Below are 23434 nucleotides of genomic sequence, written 5' to 3'. Positions count from 1 at the left end.
GTGCATGGGCAACCATACAGGCCTAGACGTTACCAAGCCTTGAAAGGGTACGAATGGCACGAATGGTACGCATGGAGATTCCTGAAGAAAGGCGCCATTGATTGAGTGGTCGTCATTTTGCGACGTGAATTAAGCCTAGGAAAAGAACGAAGGAACTCCGCCGACAATGAAACTAATCTCTGTCTCTGAAGAAACATTTATTCGATTTATATAAATTTTCACATGATGCAATGTGGTTCCAATATCGACAAGCTCACACTATGGCATTAAGCGGTTGTCGCCCGAGGGAAGTCATGTTGATCGGCCACCACCGACCATCAATCGCTAACAGATCGCTGCAATGCTGCACCGAATCACCGACCCCAGTCCTCGGTAATCGGGTGCGGCGCCATTTCCTGGAGAACCCCGCGCAAGCCCCGGGAACCATAAATACGTGTATGTAGAGACCTGAGTAATGGGAAATGGACATATACCGAATAAAAGTCGAAAAAGCTCTCATTCCATCCATTGACGAATCTTTGAACCTTTCGCGAATTCAGTTGGCCTTATCTCCAAATACAACTTCCTTAAAGCGTGTATAAGCCTGCAAAACCACCGCCACCACCATGGCCCCTGTTCCCCCGGCCGGCATCTACGTGCCGGTCCCCACCTTCTTCCAGCCCAAGAAGTCGGCGACTTACAACGCCATCGCCTCGCCGTACGATGCCGACACCCAGGCGGCGCACTCGGTCTACCTGGCCAAGGCGGGCATCACAGGGCTCGTCGTCCTCGGCAGCACGGGCGAGGCCATCCACCTGACCAACAAAGAGCGCTCCGAGATCTTGTCCAGCGTGCGGACGGCCCTCGACGGCGCCGGCTTCAAGGACTACCCCATCGTCGCCGGCACCGCCACTCAAAACGTCGAGGAGACCGTGGCCCAGCTCAAGGGCGCCAAGGAGGCCGGTGCCCAGTGGGGGCTGTGTCTTGTCCCCGGCTTCTTCGCCGGCGCCAGCACGCAGGAGGGCATCATCCAATGGTTCACCGCCGTCGCGGACCAGAGCCCCATCCCTATCTTGATGTAAGTCAGTTCCTTCAACTGATCAAGTATTGAAAACTTATATAGACACTAACACCATCATCAGCTACCACTACCCAGGCGTCTCCAACAACGTCAAAGTCGTCCCCTCGACGTTCGCGACGCTGTCCAAGCACCCCAACATCGTCGGCTGCAAGCTATCGCACGGCGACATGTCGTACCACGCGCAGGTGGCCTCGAACCCGCACATCGACCACGCCCAGTTCCGGACCTTTTCCGGGCTCGGCCAGCAGCTGCTGCCCGTGGTGACGGTGGGCGGCGCGGGCGCCATCGACGGGTGCGCGGGTTTCTTCCCCAAGACGGTCGTGAAGCTGTACGCCCTGTCGGCCAAGACGGTCGGGCTCACCGAGGACGAGGCCCGCCGCCGCCGCGAGCTACAGTACAAGCTCAGCGCCATGGAGGAGCTCGTCGTGCAGACGGGCACGGTCGGCATCAAGGAAGCCATCAGCCGGCTCCGCGGGTTCGGCGACCCGGATGGGACGCGTTTGCCGCTGGTCGGGGGGTTGCCGGGGGGCGATGCGGCGTGGGCTAAGTGGAAGGAGTGTATCGATGCGATGGAAGAGGAGGAGAACAGCCTATGAGGAGTCAATTCGGAAGGTGGTCTAGCAGAGAGTTGGATAAAATTCAATGGAGGCGATGCATCCTCAGTGGGTGTTAGGCTACTGGGGCTGCATCCTACCACCTAGCAGATGTTTGTCGCAATCACCTCGAGCCACTTCGGAACGGATGCAACAGCATACTAGGAGCTCGGCCACCCATCTCTCTTCTTTTTGTTCTTTTTCTCGGCGGTCACCCATGAATATACGTAACGGCATACCACCGGTAATCTCAGCTGTAGGTACTCAACCTCAATCAATTGAACAGTGATCTATGTATACAGATATCATACAGCACTAAACTACCCGATTCATACCACAACAATCTCCCACCCCACCACTCTTAAGCTATGTAGGAAGGGACCTCAGGGGATGCCGGCTCGGTACCCTCCGCTTTTGCTTCGCCTTCTACTTCAGGGGTCTGAGTGTCGGGCACCGTTGACATCGCGATCGGAGCGGCTTGCTCCTGTGTCAGGCCAAGCCCCGGGATCGGGCTACCCGCCGAATTGGCAGCATCCCACGTCCACGTCGGGGCGCCAAGGGCCGGGTGCGCCGGGTTGTATTCCTCCACCGCGACAACACCATTGTCCTGGGTCGACGGCGACTCGGTACGCTGTCGCTTCGCAGGAGGCTCCTCCACCGACTGGGTGTTGGTGGTGTCGTCGTCATAGTCGTCCACCACACTGAGCTTCCGCTTCGCGCTCTTCTCCACGGCCGGCGTAGGGGGGCGGGATGCCATGGGCACTTCAAACTCGGGACTCGGCGCATCGCTGCGACAGAATGGCTCATTCACAACCTCATCCGCGTCTTCGTCCACGTCATTCTCATCTCCAACGTGTATTGCTGGAGGTGGGCTTCTACTGAAAGGTAAGTCATTCCGCTCTTCCAGCGGGTCGTAGTAGACGAAAACGCACCTGTCATCATGTGTCATCGCCACCGGGGATGTTGTTAGAGGTGCATCCGGGAGGATGATCCCGACATCGTCGGAGGGGTCCACGAGTAGTGACTCCTCCGCCTGCTCCCCTTTAACGGCAGACGATTCCACTTCCATCTCAAAACTGTCCTGCTCAACCGTACTCACAGCCTCCTCAGGGAGGGCGTCGCCCGCTCCATTCTCGACAATGAAACTTGCTTCTGGTGCCTGCAGATCGAGTCGGTTAGCCAGATAACGCGCAGTGGCCGATGCCGGACGAGGGATCTCCCCGGGCCATTGGGGACCGTAGAATACCGGGGTCTCATCTTCATTATGCTGCTCTGCTGCGCCTGTGTCAATCTGCAGCACCGACGTTTGGGCGGCGCCATTTCGCGAGTCCCGACGACTGCGTTGAACAGCATCATCTGCAGCAGCATCCGGGGCGTCCTGCATCATCGCCTCCGCACCCTTTGTCTTTTCGTCGTCGACGCCGCCGCCGACAAACCCCATCTGCGCATCATCAATGAGTCGTGCCGTTTTCGCATCCTCCGCAGCTCCGATCGATGCAGGCTTAGCTTCTTCCTCTTCCGCCGCCGCCGCCGCCTCCTCCTTTTCATCGGAGGCGTTGTCGCCACCAGCAAGCTTCATAAAAGCATCGTCCACACGCTGGTGCAAGTCTTCATCGTCTGATTCATCCGACTCCGACTCAGAAGAACCGTCGTCCGTTTCTTCTCCCGAACCGCTCCTCTCAAAGTCCTCGTCGTCATTGACGAAGCGAGACTTTGGGATCCGTCCAACCTCCGGCGGCGTATACAGCCGCGGCTGCACCGGCGCCCGACGATCTTGCTTGCCAATCTTGGGCCCCTTGATCAAGGACAGGGTGACGCGGGGGACGAAGTCCATGTAGCGGCGGACCTGTCGGGCCGCGGCGCCAATCATGTCGTCGCGGGCCTTCTCGAGATTAGTCCAGGCGCAGGTCGGGCGCCAGAGGATGTCCGGGTCGTACGTCTTGCCGGCGCAGTTGAGGTCGATGAGCCGGCGCGTCAGCTCCTCGAACAACACGTACGCGCGCAGGCCCGAGCTGAAGTACTCGTCGGTTCGCTGCGCGGGGGGCACCCACAGCTCGCCCTCGTGCGCGGCGCGGTCGTCGATGTTGGCGAGCACGGGGCGCATGAACTCGGCCAGCCGCGCGCGCACGTGGGCGACGCGAGATTCGGCTGCGGGGCCCGTCGAGGGGTCGATGAAGACGGAGCGGTCGACGGTGGTGTAGGGGGAGCTGGTCCGGCAGTCGTGCGGGTCGTCGTTTTGGAGGTGGAGGATGACGGTGACGTAGTGGCCGTCTTTCGTGTCGACCTGGTGTATCAGGTATTCGTTTTCGCGTACGGATTTGTAAGTAGGCTCAAACTTGATTTTCGAGTTGGCTCGGCATCTTTCGTGGAACGTCTTGTACCCCTCGGTATCGCCTATCTCGAGATGGTCCGGGAATAGGTCCATGTCGTCGGGCGACATCCACGTCATGAGTCCTCGGACCTTGGCCGGCAGATGCTCGTAAAGGTACTCCAACGCGCTCGACAGACTCTCAGACATGATCGGAGCATCGTATCGTGTCTGCAGCTGGTTGAGGCCCCTTAGAGCGTTTCGCCCATACGTTACATCCTTTTCGTTTGGAAAGGGAATACTCCTAGGGCCCCTCGTGGGAAACTGCAATATCCCATCTTCCAGGACAGAGGCTCTAGTGACGTTGACCGACATCTTCGCTGATACTCTTCTGAAATTTAGTCTTTCTTTTTCCAGTCCAGTTCGATATTCCGGGTTGTGCAACGAGTGTGACTATCAAAAGCTCCTATGGCTCTACCTCTCCATACAATTCCTTAAGTACTCATGGTTGCAGTAACAGTTCCTAACACATAGGATGTCGGAGGACTCTGCCTTTGTCATCACGAAGGTGGATAAAGACGGTACTGATCCGGAGAATGTACTATTCTTAGCAATCCCCTTTGTCTCGAGACAATGTAGTCGAGAAGAGCTCCTTGTCTTTGATGGGCCAACACTAGTCTAAATGCATATGGAGGAGAAACACTTCATTGCTGGCAGTCGGATGTTATCAACAGCTGCCTTGTGTTTTTATTTTGGATCCCGAGCCAGTGAGGGGGTAATTATTACATTGATGCACAATGAACCCATCCCTCGAGCCATCAAGTCAATCTCGTTCGGATAGGATAGACTGGCTGTATGTTTCTATTACTTACAAGGACTGTATCTCAGGATTGATACTCAATTAAGGGTCTATGGGGTCGCAAATACCCCTGGGTACACTCGTGGTTGGACTGAGCATCCTTAAGGGGGTCATCGAATCAAGGGGCGATTACTTCAAAGATTTAATTTGACTGCTTCCATTGATCCCTGAACCGGCATGAACTTGAATCCCGAGGCCTGAATGATAGTCGACTAACGTAGGTATGTCCTGGTGTTCGATCTAGAACCTTGGTTGTGGCCATATTTGTGTTTGCCCAAAACCAGGTTTCTTTGGGGACGAGAAAATCATTTGTGCGTTGCAACACAAATTGACAACTAAAGTTAAGATATTTTCTATTACCCTATTTGGCGCACCTGAAAGATTTAGGGGTGAGAGGGTTCGTTTCCTTCTCGGTATTCGCCTCAAAGCCTCTCGAAAGCAAATCAATGGAACATTGCCTATAGTATCCAGCACAACTAGGAACTTAAATCAGCTCCCCCCTTACTGGGAATTACAAGGTCTACATACAAAACAGCGCCATCATTCCATCGTTGTCCTACAGGAGCCAAATCCGCTCCCCACCAGCAATTGCAACAACAGAATTGGCAAGCCTCTTTTCAACCCATGTTTATATACGAAATTGAGCTATCCAAAGCCTCATCCTCGACAGCCGACTTACCGGCGCCACGCGTTCCAGCAAAGCGACTCAGTACGACTAAAATCCACAATGCCTGCAAACGAGCAATGTGTCGTCAGAAGCCCAGAGCCCAGAATCAGCCATTTTTGCCTTGGCATGGCCACTATGAATCTTACAGCTTTAGTAATGGCCTGCCATTATCGCGAGCAGCCAATTGCAGAATACGGAGGCTTCTTCTGGGCTAAATTGGTTGGCATCGCCACCTCGCTGATTCTGCTAGCCGTTCACGCAAATCTTCGATTCAGCTCATATGACGAAGAGCACCACGGTATATTCCACCGAGCCATGCCTTTCTGCTCAGGGCTCGTCGCTGTGTGCGCGATGACAATTCTCAACACATTACTTTGGCCGGAGGGGTTTCCCACATACCTCTTGGCCTACCAGGCCGAGATGTGGTTCTGGATCGGCTACTGGTCTGAGTGGTGGACCGCCATACTGGGAGACGTACTGGCTGGATTCGGATGCTGAGAGGAACCTATCACCTGGATGAGTACGAACACATGCCCGCCATGGTCACTTGCAGGCCTACCATGAGCTCCCTCTGACATCCAGCAATACTTTGAAGCATTGCTGCTCTGAATGCACTTACATCTGGGAAGTGCGATATCTCTTCACAACCACCACCAGATATGCTAGACGGTCTTGATAGATATCGTCCAGCGAGACTGACTGCCCTAATCATTCCCAGTGGTGTCAAACAACCAACCATTTCAACCTTATATTTAACCAACCAACTGACACCCCTATATTAATAAACCAACCACGGCCTGCTAAAAAATGCTGTCAATCAACCATCAAGCCCGTTTAGTTACTAACCAGTTAATATAGTTAATATAGTTGGATTGAAGCCGGAATATCACCGATCTTACGATATTCCTATAGTGTTAAGGGCCGGTCCTATAGAGCTAGAGGCCGGTCCGACGAGATATCGTTATTCCGAATCCCTTATCGATAAGCTTATTAATAACCTTATAATATAGGGCCACCAGCCTTTTCGGACCTAGTCTCGGAGCTTCGAGCTCCATCTCCCGAGCTATCCCTCGAGCCATCCTCCCTCGAGCCATTATCCCTCGAACTATTATCCCTCGAGCCATCTCGAGCTCATCACCACCATATTACATCACCATATATTACTATCTATCACTATTCACCATAGTCAAATTTGGCTTCGCCGGCTTCGCCGGCATCACACTCGAAAACAGAGCCTTGCCGGCGTCACCTTCGAAAACAGAGCCTCGTCGGCGTTACCGTCGAAAATGAAGCTTCCGCACGGACCACAACACTAAAAATTATCGCGAAATACGAACCAACTAACCCTTAACCAACCAACGCCCTTTTAATCAACCGTTTTACCAACCAACCATCGCCGAATCGGCTGCAAGGGTGGTACCAACCAACCAGCGGTAGCTGGTTTGGTTAGTTAGTTAATTAACAACACTGATCATTCCTAAAATAACTGCTTTGAGATGCAAATGGTAGATCTAGAAAGACTCGTAACTTAACGTCTAGGCACTCTTTGAAGACCTTACTCTATTATCACGTTTGTAGATGGTATGATCTTCCTCTTCCACCCCCCTGAGTCTACTGGCATTGCGAATAGTACTCATTGCTCACGATGCACTTGTAAGAGCCGGAGCACGCCGTGCAACCCTTGAAGTCCTTGCCGCCGCACTGACCCCACTGGGCTACGGGACTGCAACCGCCTCCTTGACCGGGGCTGGAGGTGGTGGTCGGGGCCGCCGCCTTGGTGGATGTGACGATGGTGGTCGGGGCAGCTTTCGTGGTGGTGGGTGCGGGCGCGGGGTTGCCGGCTCCGGGGCTGGCGCCGCAGGTGAAGGGGTCGGGGCCTGGTGGGGGTTATGGTTAGTTAAACACTCTCTATGTCGGGTTTGTGTGTCTAACTCAAGTCAGGGGAGGCTTACCGGGAATCACATAGCTGCTGCTGCCCATGGAGTAGATGTTGATCAAGAGACCCGGGTCATTTGCCTACGAAAATCGAATTAGCATCAGCGCTGAACTAAGCTGTAACATGGATCAAGGAGGGTGTTGCCATACCTTGTAAATACCCGGGATACTGTATGTCTGGGGAGACGCGGATGCTTTTCCTCCCTTGATGTTGATCTGGGCGCATTCCATCTGGAGAGAATCCGTGTAAGTGAGAGCATTAGATGGCAAACGCTCCGTAGTCATGACTTACGTAAAGTTGGGCACCACCAGAGGAGCCTGCGCCGTGCAGGGCGATCATCTCTGCGCGCAGGAGGTACTGTCCATCGGCTATGCAGTCGGGGATCTTGATGGAGTGGAGGCCGCCGTTCTCGATGACTTTAGAAGTGCCCCAAACACCGCCGTTGAGCCCATCCTGCTGGATCTTGAACCTATGACAATGAAAACACAGATTAGTCCTGTATACCTTCCGTGGTAGATCGTGCGTAGCAACCTAGATCCGTACTTACCACCCGTTACCCGGCCCAGCCGCAGCCGTAGCACTATCCACCTTCTTCAAGTAAGCCAACGTCGGCCCCTTGTGGGAGGCGTCCATGACGTCGTCGGCGCCCGAGGTCAGCGTGTGCCGCCAGACGGCGGTCACGGTGCTGCCGGCCTGGACGTCGATGACCTTGTCCGAGGGCGTCGTCGGGTTCGGCGGCCCGTTGCACGCCAGCGAGTCCGAGCTCACGTCCTGGATCGGCCCGTCGTATGACGGCGTCCGGATCCCGTGCGATACCGGGTACGTCGTGCCACCGCTCTCGAGCTGCACGAAGATGGTGTGGGCCGAGGCGAGCGACGAGGCGCTGGCCGCGAGGCCGAGGAGGGCGGTGGTTCGCATCGTGGGTGGGTTGGGTTCGGGCGGGGGACGAAAGCTGGTTATTCGTTGGACGGAGGTGCCCTTTGTGTCGACTCTTGGGTGCTCGAAGGAAAATTAGTTCAGATTCCACGAGGATAGAAGAAGTCCAAATGAATGAGAACGAGCGGCGTTAATCTGTTATAAGTATCGGTGCCAAGTTAGTCAGCTTGGCACATGCTCAAGATGGATGTGTGACTGCATCGTGCGTCCCGCCATCCCACCTTTCCCTTCGGAGTCGCTTGCTTGCTGGTTCCTGTCATTCTCAGATTCCTCCAATGGGTGCACTTAGAGCCATCCCCATAGAGGCTTATCTTTCCAGACAAGCCCTTTTGGCGGTTCCGAGGCGCCGAAACGAGGTGACAAGCTTGCAGGGCGGAGCCGGAGCCACGACGTCCGGTGGTCGGATTCGGCATGGCGCCGCGGCATCACGCAAGCAAAATTCCGTCGCCCAGGTAGATCACGCCACGTTCCACACGACATTCTCGCTTCATGCCACATGGGTATCGTTTTCAATGCAATCGGGGAGTTCTTGGATGTTGTGAGGGTTGGTCGGGACACGCAGTTCACTTGGTTGGTAGGAGAGCGTAGTCTTGGCATCTTGATATCTTCGGCTGCGCTGCCCGGATCTACATACAAGCTTGAATTGCTTGTCCTCTCTCCACGTGTCAGCAGTGCCTGACGCTGGACGATGCCAGGTGTTCTTATTGTAGGTAGTTATTTCAACGTGGGTAACATCACAAAAGTCGGCCGCAAGTAAAGTTACCATCTATCATACACAATTGCCGGCTTCATCGCAGCTTGTGTGTACTTACTGTATTCAAGGTCAACAGAGTACAGAAGATAAGGCTAAAGGCAACTATTTTGTAGCAAGCCATGCTCGTGTTTGGGCACCCACTTGTTGGCAGCTCACAGCATTTGGACGACAACCTGACAGCCAGATAAAATGGCACAACAAGATCCCGGTTCAGCATATCGCGATTTGTATTTGGCACGAGAAAAAACAAATATCAAATGGAGAAGATCAAGAAATGAGTTGTCTTCAATTGCTTTGCAGCTGTATTGATTTTGAGTGGTTGAATGCTATGATATGATGTGTTGTGTTGTGTTGTGTTGCATTCAGCTGCAAAAGCAGAGATTGAAGTAAGTGCCCGCCACCGTCCCTCATGTCACCTCCATGAAGTGTCATGTGTATGTATGTATGAATGTTTCTAATCCCAGAATTCCCAATTTGCCATGCCAAAGTCCCATTATCCAATGCCCCATATGTCCTCCGCTGTTGCCATGATGCTCCCGCCTTGTGTGTTTGTCTTGCCTCGAACTCGGTGGCTTGCCTTGTATGTATCAGTCGGATCTCGCTGTTTGCTTGGTGCTGTGCTGGTATGTTCGTCTTGAATGTTAGTAGAATGTTGGAGGTGAGGGAGAATAAATTAGTATCTTACCTTGAAGGCGGGTGATGCATCGCCACCATAATCCTTGATGAGAAGCTGACTCGGGTTTTTTATCGACTCTTCCAAGACTCCAGTTCTACATATCACCAACAGTAGTGACCATGACCAAGCAGAGCAGTAGGCTTATCTCAGGGATCCCATGTTCCAGATCCCCAACTTTCCAAAGACGCGTTCCGTGTTGACATTAAATCACCTGAAACTCTGCGAAATGCTGTACCGAAGTACGCTCGACTTATGAGATCAGGATGAAGTCGCGATGCGCAGAAGAGCCATTGTGCAGCCACAAGGTGACGCTGGAGTTCTGGTGGTGCAAAGCTTGCCAAGGTACTGACGTGATTGGGTGGAAGAGGTCGTACTGGGGATGTGAGGGCACGGGACTGGTGCAAGGAAAGATGTGCTGACGGTGGATACGGGAAAAGAAGTGAATGGTGGTCATATGTGGAAAGCTGTGGGAGAGGATGGTTAGGCATCTTGAATATGAAAGAAGCCTTACTGTGTTGGGTTGGGTTGGGTTGGGTTGGACTTACTTTGTATGGTTGAGTCAACTTGTGTGAGACGACATCTTGATCATTGCTTCCGATGTTCTTGGTGAAGGTTGCATGCCAATGTTGTTGTTGTGTTGAGGTGATGTACCAAGGCAAGGTTGGTGTTGGCAAGTGGTATGTGTGTAGTATGGTGTACCAATGGTGAAGGTGGAAGGAGGAAGCAATGATGTGTTGAAGATGCTTGGTGATGATGATACTTGATCAAGTTGGTGAAGGTGTTTGATGATGAGACTTGATGAAGATGGATGATGTTGGACCTTGAAGAAGAAGAAGCTTGATGTTGGTTGAAGATCCAAGTCCTCTTGACCAAAGGTGTTTGGGTTGATGGAGGAGGGAGGAAGAAGTTGGGAGCTGGGGAGGAAAGTTGGGTCCCTTTATTCCCTTCCAGATGGGCAGAATGGGCCCGCAATCAGTAATCTGGGGCCCGGGGAGGGTGCGCCAGCATGACTGTAAATTCCAGTACCTTATTCCAGTGTAAATGTAGGGTGGGGAATTTTCTGATTGGTCGAAAACGTTTCGGGGTCCTTACAGCATAGCAGAGCCGCACCTTGTTTAGGGGGGCCCAGCGGTACCCACCCGATTTCGATTTTTCTGATTGGTCCATTAAGCCAGCTGCCCTTCTGCAAGGCACATTTGGTAGGTTAGGTACCTTTTTCCTATTGGCTCTCTCAAGATTTCTGCTTGATCTCTGCCCGAAAGGGTCAAGTGTGCTCAGTTCCTGCTTAGGGAGTGAGGGCCTTGGGCAATGAATGGCTACACAGGTACCTGCCTGGCACCCAACCCACGCGTACTTGGCCTTACCTCACCTGGGCCTCATACTCAGTGTTATGTAGATGGCCTACCGATCCCATGCACAATTTGCATATGTGATGCCGTGAATCCCCTACTACCGAGTCGTAGCTGTGTAATTTGAAGCTCCCTCTCATCAAGACCAGTGACCTGCCTTGTATCTGTTTTCAAGGGCATCCCGGAATTGTTTGTGGTCACTGATCAATGGTACTCGAGTCCACTACCTGATACCCATTTCCACACCATTACTGTGAAACAAGATCTTGTAGAAGTATTTGCCAGCTTAGATATCTGACACCACCCTTCTTGAGTCCTATTATCCTCCCGACAGCCAAGTACATGGATATCAAGTAGTCAGGAGACTTGATCATATACAAATAGTTGAAAGTTTCTCCTCCAGGCCATGTGTTTGATGAACATATTGTCTAACAAAGTCTTGATATGACCAGTGATCTGGTACAAGTTGGATCAGTATTCTGACCATATCGACTCCCTGCGATCATGCTGACAGTTCATGAACGTCCAGGATAGTTTAAAGATGGTCTGATAAATGTAATCTTTATATTGAGGTGCTACAGCTGTTGATCTCGAGGCACTATATGGCAAGGAATGATCGCTCAGATAGGAGGAACAAACCCCTGAAGCCGCTTACTACGACCCTAAGAGTATCACTCCCTTGACATCAACACATTCAGGAACCGTGAGGTGATTAAATATATTACTCTACTAATATTATGGCACTCGAGATTTGTAGGAATGCCTTCCATTCACTTGCGTGTTCATCATGATCAGACTGGTAACTCAGGACCCAAGAACTGCTCTAAAACGGGCTCGTGGTGTTGCTGACGCCGCTGTAGAAGTTAATCCACTTGAATATCTCAGTGTGCCAGACCAGGCTGTTCTCAGGCTTGAGCGTTAGGTGATTCTCGTCAGGGAAGCTAAGGAACTTGCTCGGGATGCCCTTAACCTGGAGCATGTTGAAGAGGAGGATGCCCTCGCTGATGGGAAGGCGGTAGTCGAGCTCGTTGTGCACAACGAAATGGGGCGTCGACCAGTTGCCGGAGTACAGCAGCGGGTTCCAGTCGTAGTAGGGCGAGCCGGGCACCATGCCGGTGGCATTGTAGGGACCGCGGTAGTCGTGGTTCATGAACCAGAGCTCGTCGCTATCGTAGGAGCCCAGTGTCTGAGTGACACCGTCGTGGGTCACGAGAGCTTTGAACCACTGGCCCATCTCTTGTCCAGCGATCCTGTCGAGGTGTTAGCTACGGGTCTGTGGTACTACCAGAGTAAGGTGATCGAATTCTTACCAGTTCGTCATGTATCCACCGAAGGAAGCACCAGCTTCGATACCACGAGTGGTGTCAACGTAGTCGAACGTCTCATTGACGTACTTCCAGGCGTGGACCAGATCCCAGTAGGGGTATGAGCCCCAGTTACCAGCGATCGCGTCTGTCAGGTTCTGGCCCCAACCTTGCGATGCCGTCGGGTTCGGTGCGACCACGACGTAGCCTTGGTCGGCCCAGGTCTTAAGGTTCCATCTAGTCGACCACGAGTTTGCCCAGCTGCCTTGGGGACCGCCGTGAACGAGGAACGCAAGAGGGTATTTTTTGGTCTTGTCGAATCCTTCCGGGTAAATTACCCACGATTGTTGCTTGATCTCAGAGCTGTTGGTGGCGTAGTAAAACTCGGTGACGTCTTCAGGACCGAGACCAGCGAGCTCGGGGTCGACCTTGTTTGCCTGGAAGTAGGTCTTGAGAGGCTCGCCCGTGGCGGAAACAGTGTAGATATCGCGGCTCGACCAAATCTTGGAGTCCGAGACGATCAGCCCATCCGGAATGACGTGGAACCCAGAGGGCGTGCCCTCGTCTGTGATGTTCTTCGGGACGAAGTCATCATCAGCAGTCGTTGGAATAGAGAAGATACGATCGCGGCCAAGATCATTAGCTTGGACGAATATGGTCTGGCCATCCTTGGCCCATGCGAGCGTGGCCGGGGAACGGTCCCACTTGCCGGCGAGCTTGGTAATCTCGGCGTTCTTGGCGTCAGCGTTGGCAATGTAAAGTATTTTGCGATCGGATTCGTAGTTGATGCCGTTTTGCTGGAAGTAGGCGATCTTGTCGCCCTTGGGCGAGAACTTGGGGACCGTCGAGTAGCCTTCAGCATCGGTGTATGGAGGGGCACCGCGGGGATTGAGAAGCACGGCATCTTCTGATGTTCCTGTGAAGGGAACCAGGTAAAGCGGGGTGCTCGTGTAGTTGGACAGAGGCAGGTCGATATCCTTCGACCTGAAGACGAGCTTGCTTCCGTCTGGTGCCAAATCATAATCGCTCTCGTCTCCTTCGGTGTCGACTGGGCTCTCAGCACATGTAGCATTACAGATACCAGTGACATAGTTGGTCAGCTTGCCATCGAATGAGAAGCTGCTTCCAGCACTGTAAGTTCCGTTACTGGAAGCTGCGCCGCTCTTCAAAGTTCCGCCAAAGATAGCGTATTTCTGGGGGGTAAGCCAATGGTCCTGGGAAAAGAATTAGCCGTGATTGAAGAAACTGTCTGGAACAATCCATCACTCACCCAGAGTCGGGGGTAAAGCGAGGTGTAGATGCGACCGGCACTTGCTGGCTTAGTAGCAAAGTTCTCGTTGTATGCAGTCCCATTGGGGTAAGCCAGGCCCGAGAGAAGGAAGTTGATGTCGCCGGATGAGGTCAATGCTGCCTTGAGACCGGAGAGTGGAGCGGGGATCGATGCCACGAGCTTGGCATCACCGATCTTCAGGGCGTCGCCGAAGTACAGGCTTACGCCGCCGTCGTCTTCCGCGTTCGTGCCGTTGACGTACAGGATGGACGAAGGCGAAGGGCCAATAAAGACGAATTCGGAGATGGACTCGTCTCCCTCCCAGTCGCTAATGTCACCCGTCTTCAAATCCAGCTTGGCCCACTTGGATGAGGAAGTACGGTTCTCGAAAGAGTATTTGGAGACTGTGAAGAGAGCGAAATCCTGAAAGAGCGTTAGTCACGCTTGATCAAAGCGGAAACATGGCTATGCGGTGTTTCAGAACATACGCCAGTAGGATTGGGAATAGCATCACTGTAGCGGTTGGCCGAGATCATGCCCTCTGGGGTTAACGCAGCAACACTGGACAAGCCAGCATAGAGCGCCAACGCGCTTGATACGAAGCCACGTCCCATGATGGTGTCTCTTGAGTCCTTGCCTTGTATGACAGACAATTGACTGGACAGAGCTCAAGATTACTTTAGGTCAGGCTACACAGGAACGGACCAGAGAGACAAGCGTCCATGGTAATACAGGACATGAGCTTTATATGTGCTCAGGTACACTTGCCTGTCTCACCTCTCGGGCCAACCTTCCATGGCCACACGACCCAGGGAAGCGTCTCACCGCAGAATGGATAGATTACATTACGTCTTTGAAGTTCCCGCCCGTAAGCAGGCGCGCGGGGTTACCATGCGGCGTAGGAACCGGAAAAGCATCCCCTTGGTGATTATCCATTGCGGCTGGTTTGACCTGCCTATCGCAATTGAGTCATGGATTTGCAGCAGGGAAGCAACACGGGGACCTTCCTTTTCCGGTCACGATTGAGCGAAATATTGAGGAGATAGCAATCAAAAGCAATTGCGCCATTGGCTACCGTTGTGACGCAGGCTTGGCAGTTACGCTAGAACATCAGTTCCGCTTACCACTCGCTTCCCAGGCTGCGAGGCTGCCTGCATGGAAGGTCCGCTCCCGGGACTCGTTTCTGTGATTGCACTTCGGTCACGCCACGTTCTTCGTCGCTGATCCGATGTACGGCAGTTTTGAGGTCTCTCTCTTCGTTGGAGACTGGACACGTCCTGCATGCTGCGGGGACGGTTTTGTCGGCCCGGTAATTGCTGGGTTACACTAACATGATCCCCGCCTTAGAAGCCAGAATGCGCTGAAGATTTCTGAGGTTGGCTCGCCTGAAGAGCGCGAGTTATATGCCTACTATAGACATGGTCTTGTATTGCGAAGTTTCCATTCAATCAATAGGCGTCTGTGACTTGTCGTATCTTGCTTACATATACTCAGAACGGCACAAACCCTGGAAAGCTCCGTTAAGGTTTGTCTTCTTCACTAGCAACGCTTTCCTCGTTCTCCGCGAAACCAGCCTTTGAAGCAGCAGCAGCAGCAGCAGCAGTTGATTGAGTTTCAAAAGAAAATAGTGGCCAGGAAATGATCTCGGCGCTCCAATACGAAACCTATGAACTGTACGAATGAGTACATATCCATGAAGTTAGAAGCATCTCTCACCCTTCAATCGCGTCCAGATTGGTTTGTCCAATCTTCTGGCCCCTCACCGCCGCCACCAGCCCATTCAGCCAGTCCTGGTGGCCTAGCAACATCTTATTAGGTTTCGCCTCGGCCAAATGCGCGGCTGGCTTTCCAATCTGACTCTCCTGGGTCAAGATTCGCACGCGCCCGCCCTTGAGGTCCTCAAGAAGCCACGCGTGGTAGACCTCGACGCTCTCCTCGGGGTTGGGAGCGTCCAACTTGGCCGACCAGGCGACCCGACACGGCCGCGCTGTTGGTGCTTGGATAGGCGGCGGCGGCACGGACTCTTCGACGGAACATGTCAGGACGGGAAACCCGAACGTGCTGAACTTGAAGACGTCGCCCTTCTCGAGGACCGGACCGGAGTCGGGCTCCGTGATTTGCGAGACGTTCTTGTAGTAGCTCTCCCACTTGCTAATGTCCGCCAGGAAGTCCCAGACCTGCCGCGCGGTCAATTCTTTGGCGATGAGCTCGTTAGAGACGAAGTTGTCGGTGGTGCCTGGGAGAAAGTGGTCCGGCCAACGGATGGCCAATTGACTAGAGCCCTCCGAGCTGTCGCATTTACAACAAGTGTATGGTTCAGCCATTGCCATTATTGTTGCAAAGACTTGTTAGGAGGATACGTTTCTGCATACATTTATACCTGACTTCAAAGACTGGAGTAAGATTTACTGACAGCTGAAAGATAAATCATTACGTCAACACACTTCAGCTGGCCACACTCAAACGTTGAAGTGATGTGGAAAGCGGCACAATTGTTTGCTAAAGATGGTTTTACATGGGCTAAATCATGGCGATACTCGGTTCTTACTCTGCGGTCCTAGCATACACCTCTTTGGACCCTTTAGTCGTCGTGTCCCGCTTTCGTCTCCCCACCCTCGTTGCCGTCATCCAGAAGGTCCTCCATATCCTCGTCCTTGCCGGGCCAAAGCACGTCGCCCCGCCAGACGGCCCGGACGTTCATGAAGGCGACGAGCAGCCACACGGCGATGAGGACCACCGTGATGGCGGGCACGAAGGCGTCGCGGATGACGGCCGAGTCGATGGCGTGGCCGATCTGGGCCATGCCGAGGGTCAGACCGGCGTTGGGGAAGATGAAGGCCCACCAGCTGAGCGTGAAGTGCATCCGGCGCGCCCCGCGCAGGCACGATACGGCCGCCTGCGCGAAGAACCAGAACCCCAGCATCCAGATGAACATGGCCGCGGGGACCGACATGGCCTTCCACAGGTCCCCTGTCGGCACCCCGGACGTGATGTCCAGGTACGTCGGCCGGATCACCTTGGGCGCCATCATGCCGAGGCTGGATAGGGTGGTCGCAGTGTAGCCTAAACGCAACGAAAGAGATGCGTTAGAAAGAAGTGCGGAACGGAATGAAAAATAGGAGCTACGTTACCGGCAGGCCCTACAGCCACGAACATGTCCGGCCTCCTCTTCACTTTTGGCAGCGCCCCGCTGATCAGGCGAGTGATATAAACGGTGTACATGATGAAGGCGAGACTCCACCCCAGGCCCGCGAAGAAGATGCCCCCAATGAGCATGGCCGTGGCGCTTCGATCTTGGCCCGGCTGCAGCGTGCCGTACTTGAGGATCATGGCCGCGAGCGGGCCCATGATGATGAAGGGGTACGCGGGCAGGATCCAGGTGGGCATGGCCTTCTGCACGATGGGCAGCCGCTCCTCGTCGAAGATGACGTGGTACTGGAAGATGACGAGCTGCAGCGCGCCGGCCGCGTAGATCCAGAAGAACGCCTCGATCGTCTGGTGCATCCAACGGGGCTCCTCTTCGTTGCCCATGATGCTGCTGATCCAGGGCACGGCGTACTCCGACAGCCCCTCTATTATAAGCGCGATAGAGACCCAGAAGGTGCCGGTGAAGAAGGACTATCAAAAGAAGAAGTTGGTTAGCTCTGATGTAGCAAACAAGGAGGCGACCTGCCAGGACACGATACTCTTCATGCGCCATCTATCGCTCTATTGCCGTATACGCTGGACTTCTTCAATATCGTTTCTACTTACCTCATGCGGATGATGTAGCGAAGCTTTCAGCGCGGCGGGCCGAATCATGAACCGGGCCGAGATGAGCACGAAGAACAGTGTGAACAGGAGTATGTCTATGACGAAGAACCCCAGGCCTACACGTCGCAGGATGGTGTGGCGCGTCGGAGTGTCGTAAAAGGGCTTTTCCTCCTCCTGGAGCCCGACCAAGACGGCCAGAGCGCCCGTCGACATGGTACACTCGAACCAGCACCACGTAAAGTGCGAGAGCCGCTCCCGCACCGACACTCGCGCCGACGTGAAGCCCTGGCTGCGGCGGATTTTGTCGAGTTCCGAGAGAGGTTCTGGTGAATTCTTTTCATCATTGTCATCGTCGTTATCGTGTTGTTGAGAGACGTAACCTTCGTCGGCTGGGTCGTCTTTCTTACTGCCCCGTGCATGCTGTTGGGCTCTCCAGCTCGTTGTTCTTGGCCATCTCTGGTTCTCCATGTTCATTAAACGAGATAAATGATGTGGGACCCCTATTTACTCTTGTCGCGAGCCACGGTTCGTCCAGGAGGAAGTGGTCTGAGTAGTGAATAGTGTACGAAATAGGGGGGGTTGAATAAACTTATACAACAGTAGAACGGAACGCAGCACTCGAATATGTCTAAACGCCTGAACATTGGTCATAATATTCTATGGAATCCAAAAACTCACATGTAAGTTCGTTATCGTTTCCCCTGTAAGCTCTTCGTTTCAAGCTGCGTGCCGCAGCTGTCTGTGCCAAACAGCAGTCGCTCGCCTGGGGCATTCTATTTATCCTTGCTGCCGAAATCACACGTCGAGGGCAAAGATAACATGAACTGCATCAAAGCGCGATACCAAGGTCTTGAGTTGACAGCTATGGCAGTTCAGCACTGGTATCCAGGGTATTGCCTCCCCGGAGACTCGTCAATCCCGATGCGTACCATCAAGACCACATCCCGCCATCTCGCCCAGACCAAACACTTTCTGCTCGATTCAGGAGGGACCTTTCGCCTAGACAGGCGAATACGCAAAATTGCTTGGCCTACGTGGGTGGCTCGCTGCAGTGAAACAACTCGTTCTGGAAATACGCATCCGAGTATTTTGAGTACAGTCAACTGGAATTTGACTTTTGGGGATGTCTTCTCCGGCGCCATCGGATGAATACAGCCTCGGGGCTCACGACTTCATAGCGCAGTCAATGTGTACCATTGACGGTCAAACCATTTTCTTGTTATTCAGCATTGACAATAACCAGCCAATTGAACACTTACATCTGTGCAGGTAGTCGATGTCTACGCGAAGCCAAGAAACTGACAGCAATCTTCGTCGAACCTCTCCGAAGCCTCGGAAATAACCTAAGTTGATAAGCCCCAAAAGCACTGATTCAAGGATCCGTACAATGTTCCACCTGTCATGGAACTCAAGCATTTTGTTGATCTAGCAATTACTCGTGTTGCTCGGCACTTTTCACAATCGCGGGTTCACATTCACTTGCAATGAAGAAAGGATATGGTGTCAGATATTCTATTGATCCGACTAGTGTGAGGTAGTCTCGAGATGTCTCATCAATCGAGGTTGCCCTATACAATGCAATTCCGTTGCATATCTCAAGTTTGTCATCAAGCCATATCTCGTAACGCCGGTGATATAGTATCCCTCGTTCGCCTCGCGCCTATGTGTGTTGTGTGGTTGTTTCGTTTGCTCTGATGAAATAAGGAAAACGCCATCGCTTTTTTCAGTTTGTCTCCAAATCGGAGGGACATAGCTTATTTGGCAGCGGCGTCCTTGGGGGGACCGGACAGGTTGTCGTGACCCTCGCGGCCGACGTTGCTCAGGTCAGCATCCTTGGTGGAGGCGGGCTCGCGCAGGCCCGAAGAAGAGCCATCACCGGTAGAGACGTCGCTGGAGACGCCGCCGGAGCCGACGTTGGTGGCGGAGCCATCCATGGTGTTGAAGTCAGACTTGACGGGGGGCTCCTCGGGCTTGGGCAGGTTGGAGCGGACCTCCTCGATCTTATCGGCCTTGGACTGAGTCATGGTGAAATTCTGATGTGAGAGTTAGTGACGGTACATTGTAGATTGTGTGAATATATATGTTCAATGGTTGGGTGGCGGGGTGAAGTTGAAGAAGTTGGAGATGACGTAGATTCACTTGTGAAGGCATCTTGAAGCAAACACCGACGGGCGAGGCGGGAAGAACATAGCGGTGTTTGCCTGCTACGTTCCCAGCACGTCTCTCGTTATCGCACGATTGATTTCCACAAGAGCCCAGCAACGCCAGGGAGGCAAATGCCACAACTGTGTAGCATCCGATGTTGAGAGAGGCGCAGGAAAAGAGGCAGTAGAACTTACTGTTTGGTTGTTGTTCTTGTGTGGGTTGGTTGAGATGCAATGTTGATGGAATATTATTCCTGAAATTGGTTTGGTCGTGTGATGAGTTGCTTGTTTAGTGAATTGGAGAGAAAATCAGTAACGCAGAGGTTCTGGTCTGTCTTTATGTATGTAGAGATTCGATGTTTGTTTCGTTGCGGCTCTACGACCGGAGCTTACCTCCGTTTATTCGTGTACGTTGACGTCACTAAACCTGACGTCAAGCCTGTGGAGAGCCTCACTTGACACTTGAGCGTGGTGGCGGGGTCCCTGGCGGTAACGCGGGGCTATTCAGCGGAAAACTTATTCAGGTACATGTACCCAACACTGATTGCCAAATTGACAGCCTTGGTCGTGTCAGCCTGAGTGAAAAGTGCGATTTGCAAACCCACTGAAGACGTAATATGAATTGGCAGGTGGTAGTTCGTTGGAGCAGATCTCGATTTATTGTCGATACAGAGGAGCAACCAGACCTAATAGTGCACGATCTTTACCCGATTTTACATCAGCAACCAGGTAGAGCTCTACGGGATGATCAACGGTGATGCGACGGCAGGGTTTTCCAGGTTTTCCTGGCTACTGTAAGTTCCAACCACCTCATACCATCTCACAGATGCTTCTCGAAGGGACTCGCATGCCTGCACCATACATGCAGCTTGTTCTAGGCCAATGTAATGCTCAGAAGGTTTATTGATATCGTGAATTTAACACCACCAACGCCATATCTTCATTCATTTCAAATTGACCGGTTCAACCGAGTCTTTTATCTGTCTCCGCACTGGTAGCCTGGGCTCCCTCGTCCGGGTTCAGGTAGTTTGCGTCCTCTGCCGCCTCATACTCGGCGATCAAATCCGTAACAACTTGTCGTGACTCGTCAAACTCGTCGAGATTGTCAGCAAAAGGCGATGTCTTCTTGTAAGCCTCGATGAAGGCGTTGCGTTTCCGCATGAAGTCGTACGACCGTACAATTCGCTTGAAGAGCTGCGAAACGGTTAGCCTGTGTTTGCTCTGGGACGCACGCCTGATACTTTACTTACAGTCGCGATGCTCGTGTGGTTTGCCAGCATGAGACCACTGACCCTGTGGCTCATAGGGACGTAAGGGCTGCGCTTTGTCAATGCGACTTGAATACTGGCTGGGCCCCATGGAATGAAAGTCGCCAATCTTCGCTCGCGAATACGGAGTAGACTCTTGTGAACATCTGTCGGGTCGACCTCACCCTGAATAACGTTGAGGATGGAGATATAGCAGCTTTTCTTGCCGGGTTGTGTAGAGACCATGCGATTCTTGGGCTGTAACAGTCTCCGCATCACATCAAGAACTGTAGTTTTCCGTACCGTCTTGGCTTGCTCGACCTGGTCGCCCGTGAAGGGGGTATAGGCCGTCATAAGGAAATGGCATCGTGGCGTAGGTATAAGCGAGGCGAGGATGCTGACCAAATCGTTGTGCATGTAGCCGGGGTAGCGTAGAGTCGTCGTGCTGGCGGACATGACTGTCGAGACTAGCTGGTTCGTTTGCTGGAAAGATGGCTCTTGTACGTGCAGGCGGTCGGCGGCAATGCTGGACAGAGCACCATTGTCTAGTACCACCACCGAGTCGGCATTCTGCGTCAGTCGGCGCATCGCGAGGATACTGTTGTACGGGTGGACCACAACGTTATCGCCCGTAGCAGTAGTATCCGGGAAAACCGAGTACGTCTGGATGATCTTCTTGGGGAATCTGTCGTTCATTCGTTCGAGTAGAAATGAGCCCAGGCCTGATCCTGTGCCACCTGCGATCGAGTGAAGCAACATGAAGCCCTCCAAGGAGTCACTGCCGTCCGCCTCGCGGTCGATCATCTCCATGATTTCCTCATGCACCAATTCGCCCGTCTGGTATCCATCACCCCAGTTGTTGCCGGCTCCTATGCCGTTCTTTCCAACGAAGAAATTCTCTGGGTTGTAGATGTTCTTGTACGGGCCGGTCTGTATACCGTTGATGACACGGGGTTCGAGATCGATCAGGACTGCACGCGGTATGTATCGGGTATCGTCGCTCTGGTAGTAAAACACATCCTTGCGGTCACCGCCCTCGGTCGCAAAGTCCTCTAAGTTGCCATCTTGGTTGATTCCGTGCTCCTGACACAACTGCTGCCAGAATTGACTACCGACTGCCGAGATATGTCAGTCCAACTGTTCCATCGTTCCCCCTATTTGCCCCTTGAAGTCGTCGTAGCTCTTGGCATGGGCATTGAGCTGGATTGGGTGGGGGTTAAGGTTTTAAAGAAAGTAGAGACTGACTGCTGTTGCCGCACTGGCCGGCCTGGATGGTGATAATTTCCCTTTGTAATTATCTGTCAGAGAAGACAATCTGGGGCGGGGGATTCCTGAAAGCGTACCTGGGCATCACCGCGACATCGAGCAAGCTTAGAGCAGAAGATGGGGATACTTGACGCCGGTATTGTTCAAGACCAATTCATACCAGACCACATGAGCTTGGCTAATTGCACGCGTCTAGAGAGCTGTTTGGGCTTCAACTACCTATCTTATCGCGTAGCGCGTTCCCTACGCTAACAAGTACATCCCGCCGATGTAGTGGTGGTAGACTTCACCAAAAGTGAAGGCGGGCAGGCGGTGATTTTTTGATAGGCCAATCTGCCTGTCAACTAAAAACACCCACAGCAGGAGGGGCTGAGGGGTGGCCAGGGGCGCAATTTGGCTCGCCTAGCTGACATGATTTGATTAGCATGTGCTGCTGGTTCCTGGCATTGGCAGCATGCAACGCAACCGTAATAATCACATCCCACAGTGTCATACCAACATCACACATCCAGCGTGTTTCCTTGCATCCTGAGAGGTGCTGAGATGCCACTTCCAGTTGTTTACATCTGATACACAACCTACCATATATAGACGTAGCGAATCCTGAGGCCATCACCATCCAATTGATGTCTCAACAGCGCCCCCTTCGCGGCTACGAACCCTGATGTTTTGGCCTCCATCATTGAAGCTTTCGTTGATGTTTCTAGTATCCCATGCCTGGCTCGCCAGCAGGACCCGGATTCAGTTCATAGGCCTATGACAAGCTGCAACCTGCGTAGGGGCTACGAGCTGAGCAAGTAGCACTCCTTGTCATGAGGAAAATCAAACGCCCACGATCATGGTCTCGGCAGCGGTTCCGACGCCAATCTGGGTAGAATTCTTGTTTCAGGGTCCTGGATTGAGCCTAGCAAATCAAACAAATCAAACTTCAGCCAACAAGGGTCAACATGATGTTCCTAATGCAACGACAGCGTGGGATGAATACTGGGCCAGGGCAGGCCACGGCACTTTGGCGGCAATAATGCTGCCCGCTATAGTGAGGATGGGCGCCAGCAACCCTTGCAACCTCACTTTTGACAGCTCGAAACCGAACGTTGCAGACGCGGCAGCACATCCTACATAAGGGAAACCCAATCGCCGCCGACCAGCCTGAATTTACCCCCCTCGCTTTGCCATGTCAGTCCTCGCGCCCAGTGGTGTCTTACTGTTGTCGCACTCTTAGACAGATTCAGCCTCCAAACTGCTAATTCATACCTACCAATAATCATGGCTGACTAGTTCATGTCGCGGGCTCTGTCTGGGTGTGTCTCTC

At 53.0% G+C, this 23434-nt stretch overlaps 9 protein-coding genes across 9 annotated transcripts; 2 read left to right on the top strand and 7 right to left on the bottom strand.

Annotated features, from left to right (window-relative positions):
• Positions 1–605: 605 nt before the first annotated feature.
• PG985_010955 (uncharacterized protein) lies at positions 606–1656 on the top strand (the record flags this gene model as incomplete). The annotated part of the gene is made up of 2 exons (XM_066830722.1): positions 606–1057; positions 1122–1656. The coding sequence occupies 2 exons, from the start codon at positions 606–608 to the stop codon at positions 1654–1656; spliced, it is 987 nt and encodes a 328-aa protein (XP_066681404.1).
• A 358-nt stretch (positions 1657–2014) lies between these two features.
• Positions 2015–4336, bottom strand: PG985_010954 (uncharacterized protein; the record flags this gene model as incomplete). The annotated part of the gene is made up of 1 exon (XM_066830721.1): positions 2015–4336. One exon carries the CDS (start codon positions 4334–4336, stop codon positions 2015–2017), a length of 2322 nt encoding a protein of 773 aa, XP_066681403.1.
• A 1211-nt stretch (positions 4337–5547) lies between these two features.
• On the top strand, positions 5548–5985 carry PG985_010953 (uncharacterized protein; the record flags this gene model as incomplete). Its single annotated transcript, XM_066830720.1, has 1 exon — positions 5548–5985. The coding sequence occupies one exon, from the start codon at positions 5548–5550 to the stop codon at positions 5983–5985; it is 438 nt and encodes a 145-aa protein (XP_066681402.1).
• A 1113-nt stretch (positions 5986–7098) lies between these two features.
• PG985_010952 (endo-beta-1-4-glucanase D) lies at positions 7099–8341 on the bottom strand (the record flags this gene model as incomplete). The annotated part of the gene is made up of 5 exons (XM_066830719.1): positions 7099–7364; positions 7440–7503; positions 7573–7653; positions 7715–7892; positions 7971–8341. 5 exons carry the CDS (start codon positions 8339–8341, stop codon positions 7099–7101), a joined length of 960 nt encoding a protein of 319 aa, XP_066681401.1.
• A 3620-nt stretch (positions 8342–11961) lies between these two features.
• On the bottom strand, positions 11962–14326 carry PG985_010951 (uncharacterized protein; the record flags this gene model as incomplete). Its single annotated transcript, XM_066830718.1, has 4 exons — positions 11962–12388; positions 12449–13656; positions 13713–14135; positions 14201–14326. 4 exons carry the CDS (start codon positions 14324–14326, stop codon positions 11962–11964), a joined length of 2184 nt encoding a protein of 727 aa, XP_066681400.1.
• A 1098-nt stretch (positions 14327–15424) lies between these two features.
• Positions 15425–16036, bottom strand: PG985_010950 (uncharacterized protein; the record flags this gene model as incomplete). Its single annotated transcript, XM_066830717.1, has 1 exon — positions 15425–16036. One exon carries the CDS (start codon positions 16034–16036, stop codon positions 15425–15427), a length of 612 nt encoding a protein of 203 aa, XP_066681399.1.
• Positions 16037–16293: 257 nt separating this feature from the next.
• Positions 16294–17933, bottom strand: PG985_010949 (voltage-dependent anion channel; the record flags this gene model as incomplete). The annotated part of the gene is made up of 3 exons (XM_066830716.1): positions 16294–16775; positions 16844–17330; positions 17466–17933. The coding sequence occupies 3 exons, from the start codon at positions 17931–17933 to the stop codon at positions 16294–16296; spliced, it is 1437 nt and encodes a 478-aa protein (XP_066681398.1).
• A 1286-nt stretch (positions 17934–19219) lies between these two features.
• On the bottom strand, positions 19220–19489 carry PG985_010948 (uncharacterized protein; the record flags this gene model as incomplete). The annotated part of the gene is made up of 1 exon (XM_066830715.1): positions 19220–19489. The coding sequence occupies one exon, from the start codon at positions 19487–19489 to the stop codon at positions 19220–19222; it is 270 nt and encodes an 89-aa protein (XP_066681397.1).
• Positions 19490–20572: 1083 nt separating this feature from the next.
• PG985_010947 (tubulin/FtsZ family protein) lies at positions 20573–22207 on the bottom strand (the record flags this gene model as incomplete). The annotated part of the gene is made up of 4 exons (XM_066830714.1): positions 20573–20803; positions 20860–21971; positions 22102–22142; positions 22200–22207. 4 exons carry the CDS (start codon positions 22205–22207, stop codon positions 20573–20575), a joined length of 1392 nt encoding a protein of 463 aa, XP_066681396.1.
• Positions 22208–23434: the final 1227 nt, after the last annotated feature.

This window comes from Apiospora marii (assembly GCF_038362585.1).
Source record: "Apiospora marii strain CBS 49790 chromosome Unknown utg000007l_segment0_segment0, whole genome shotgun sequence".
Lineage (NCBI taxonomy): Eukaryota > Fungi > Ascomycota > Sordariomycetes > Amphisphaeriales > Apiosporaceae > Apiospora > Apiospora marii.
Note: the sequence above shows the minus strand (reverse complement) of the source record. Positions and strands in the feature narration are given on the sequence as shown.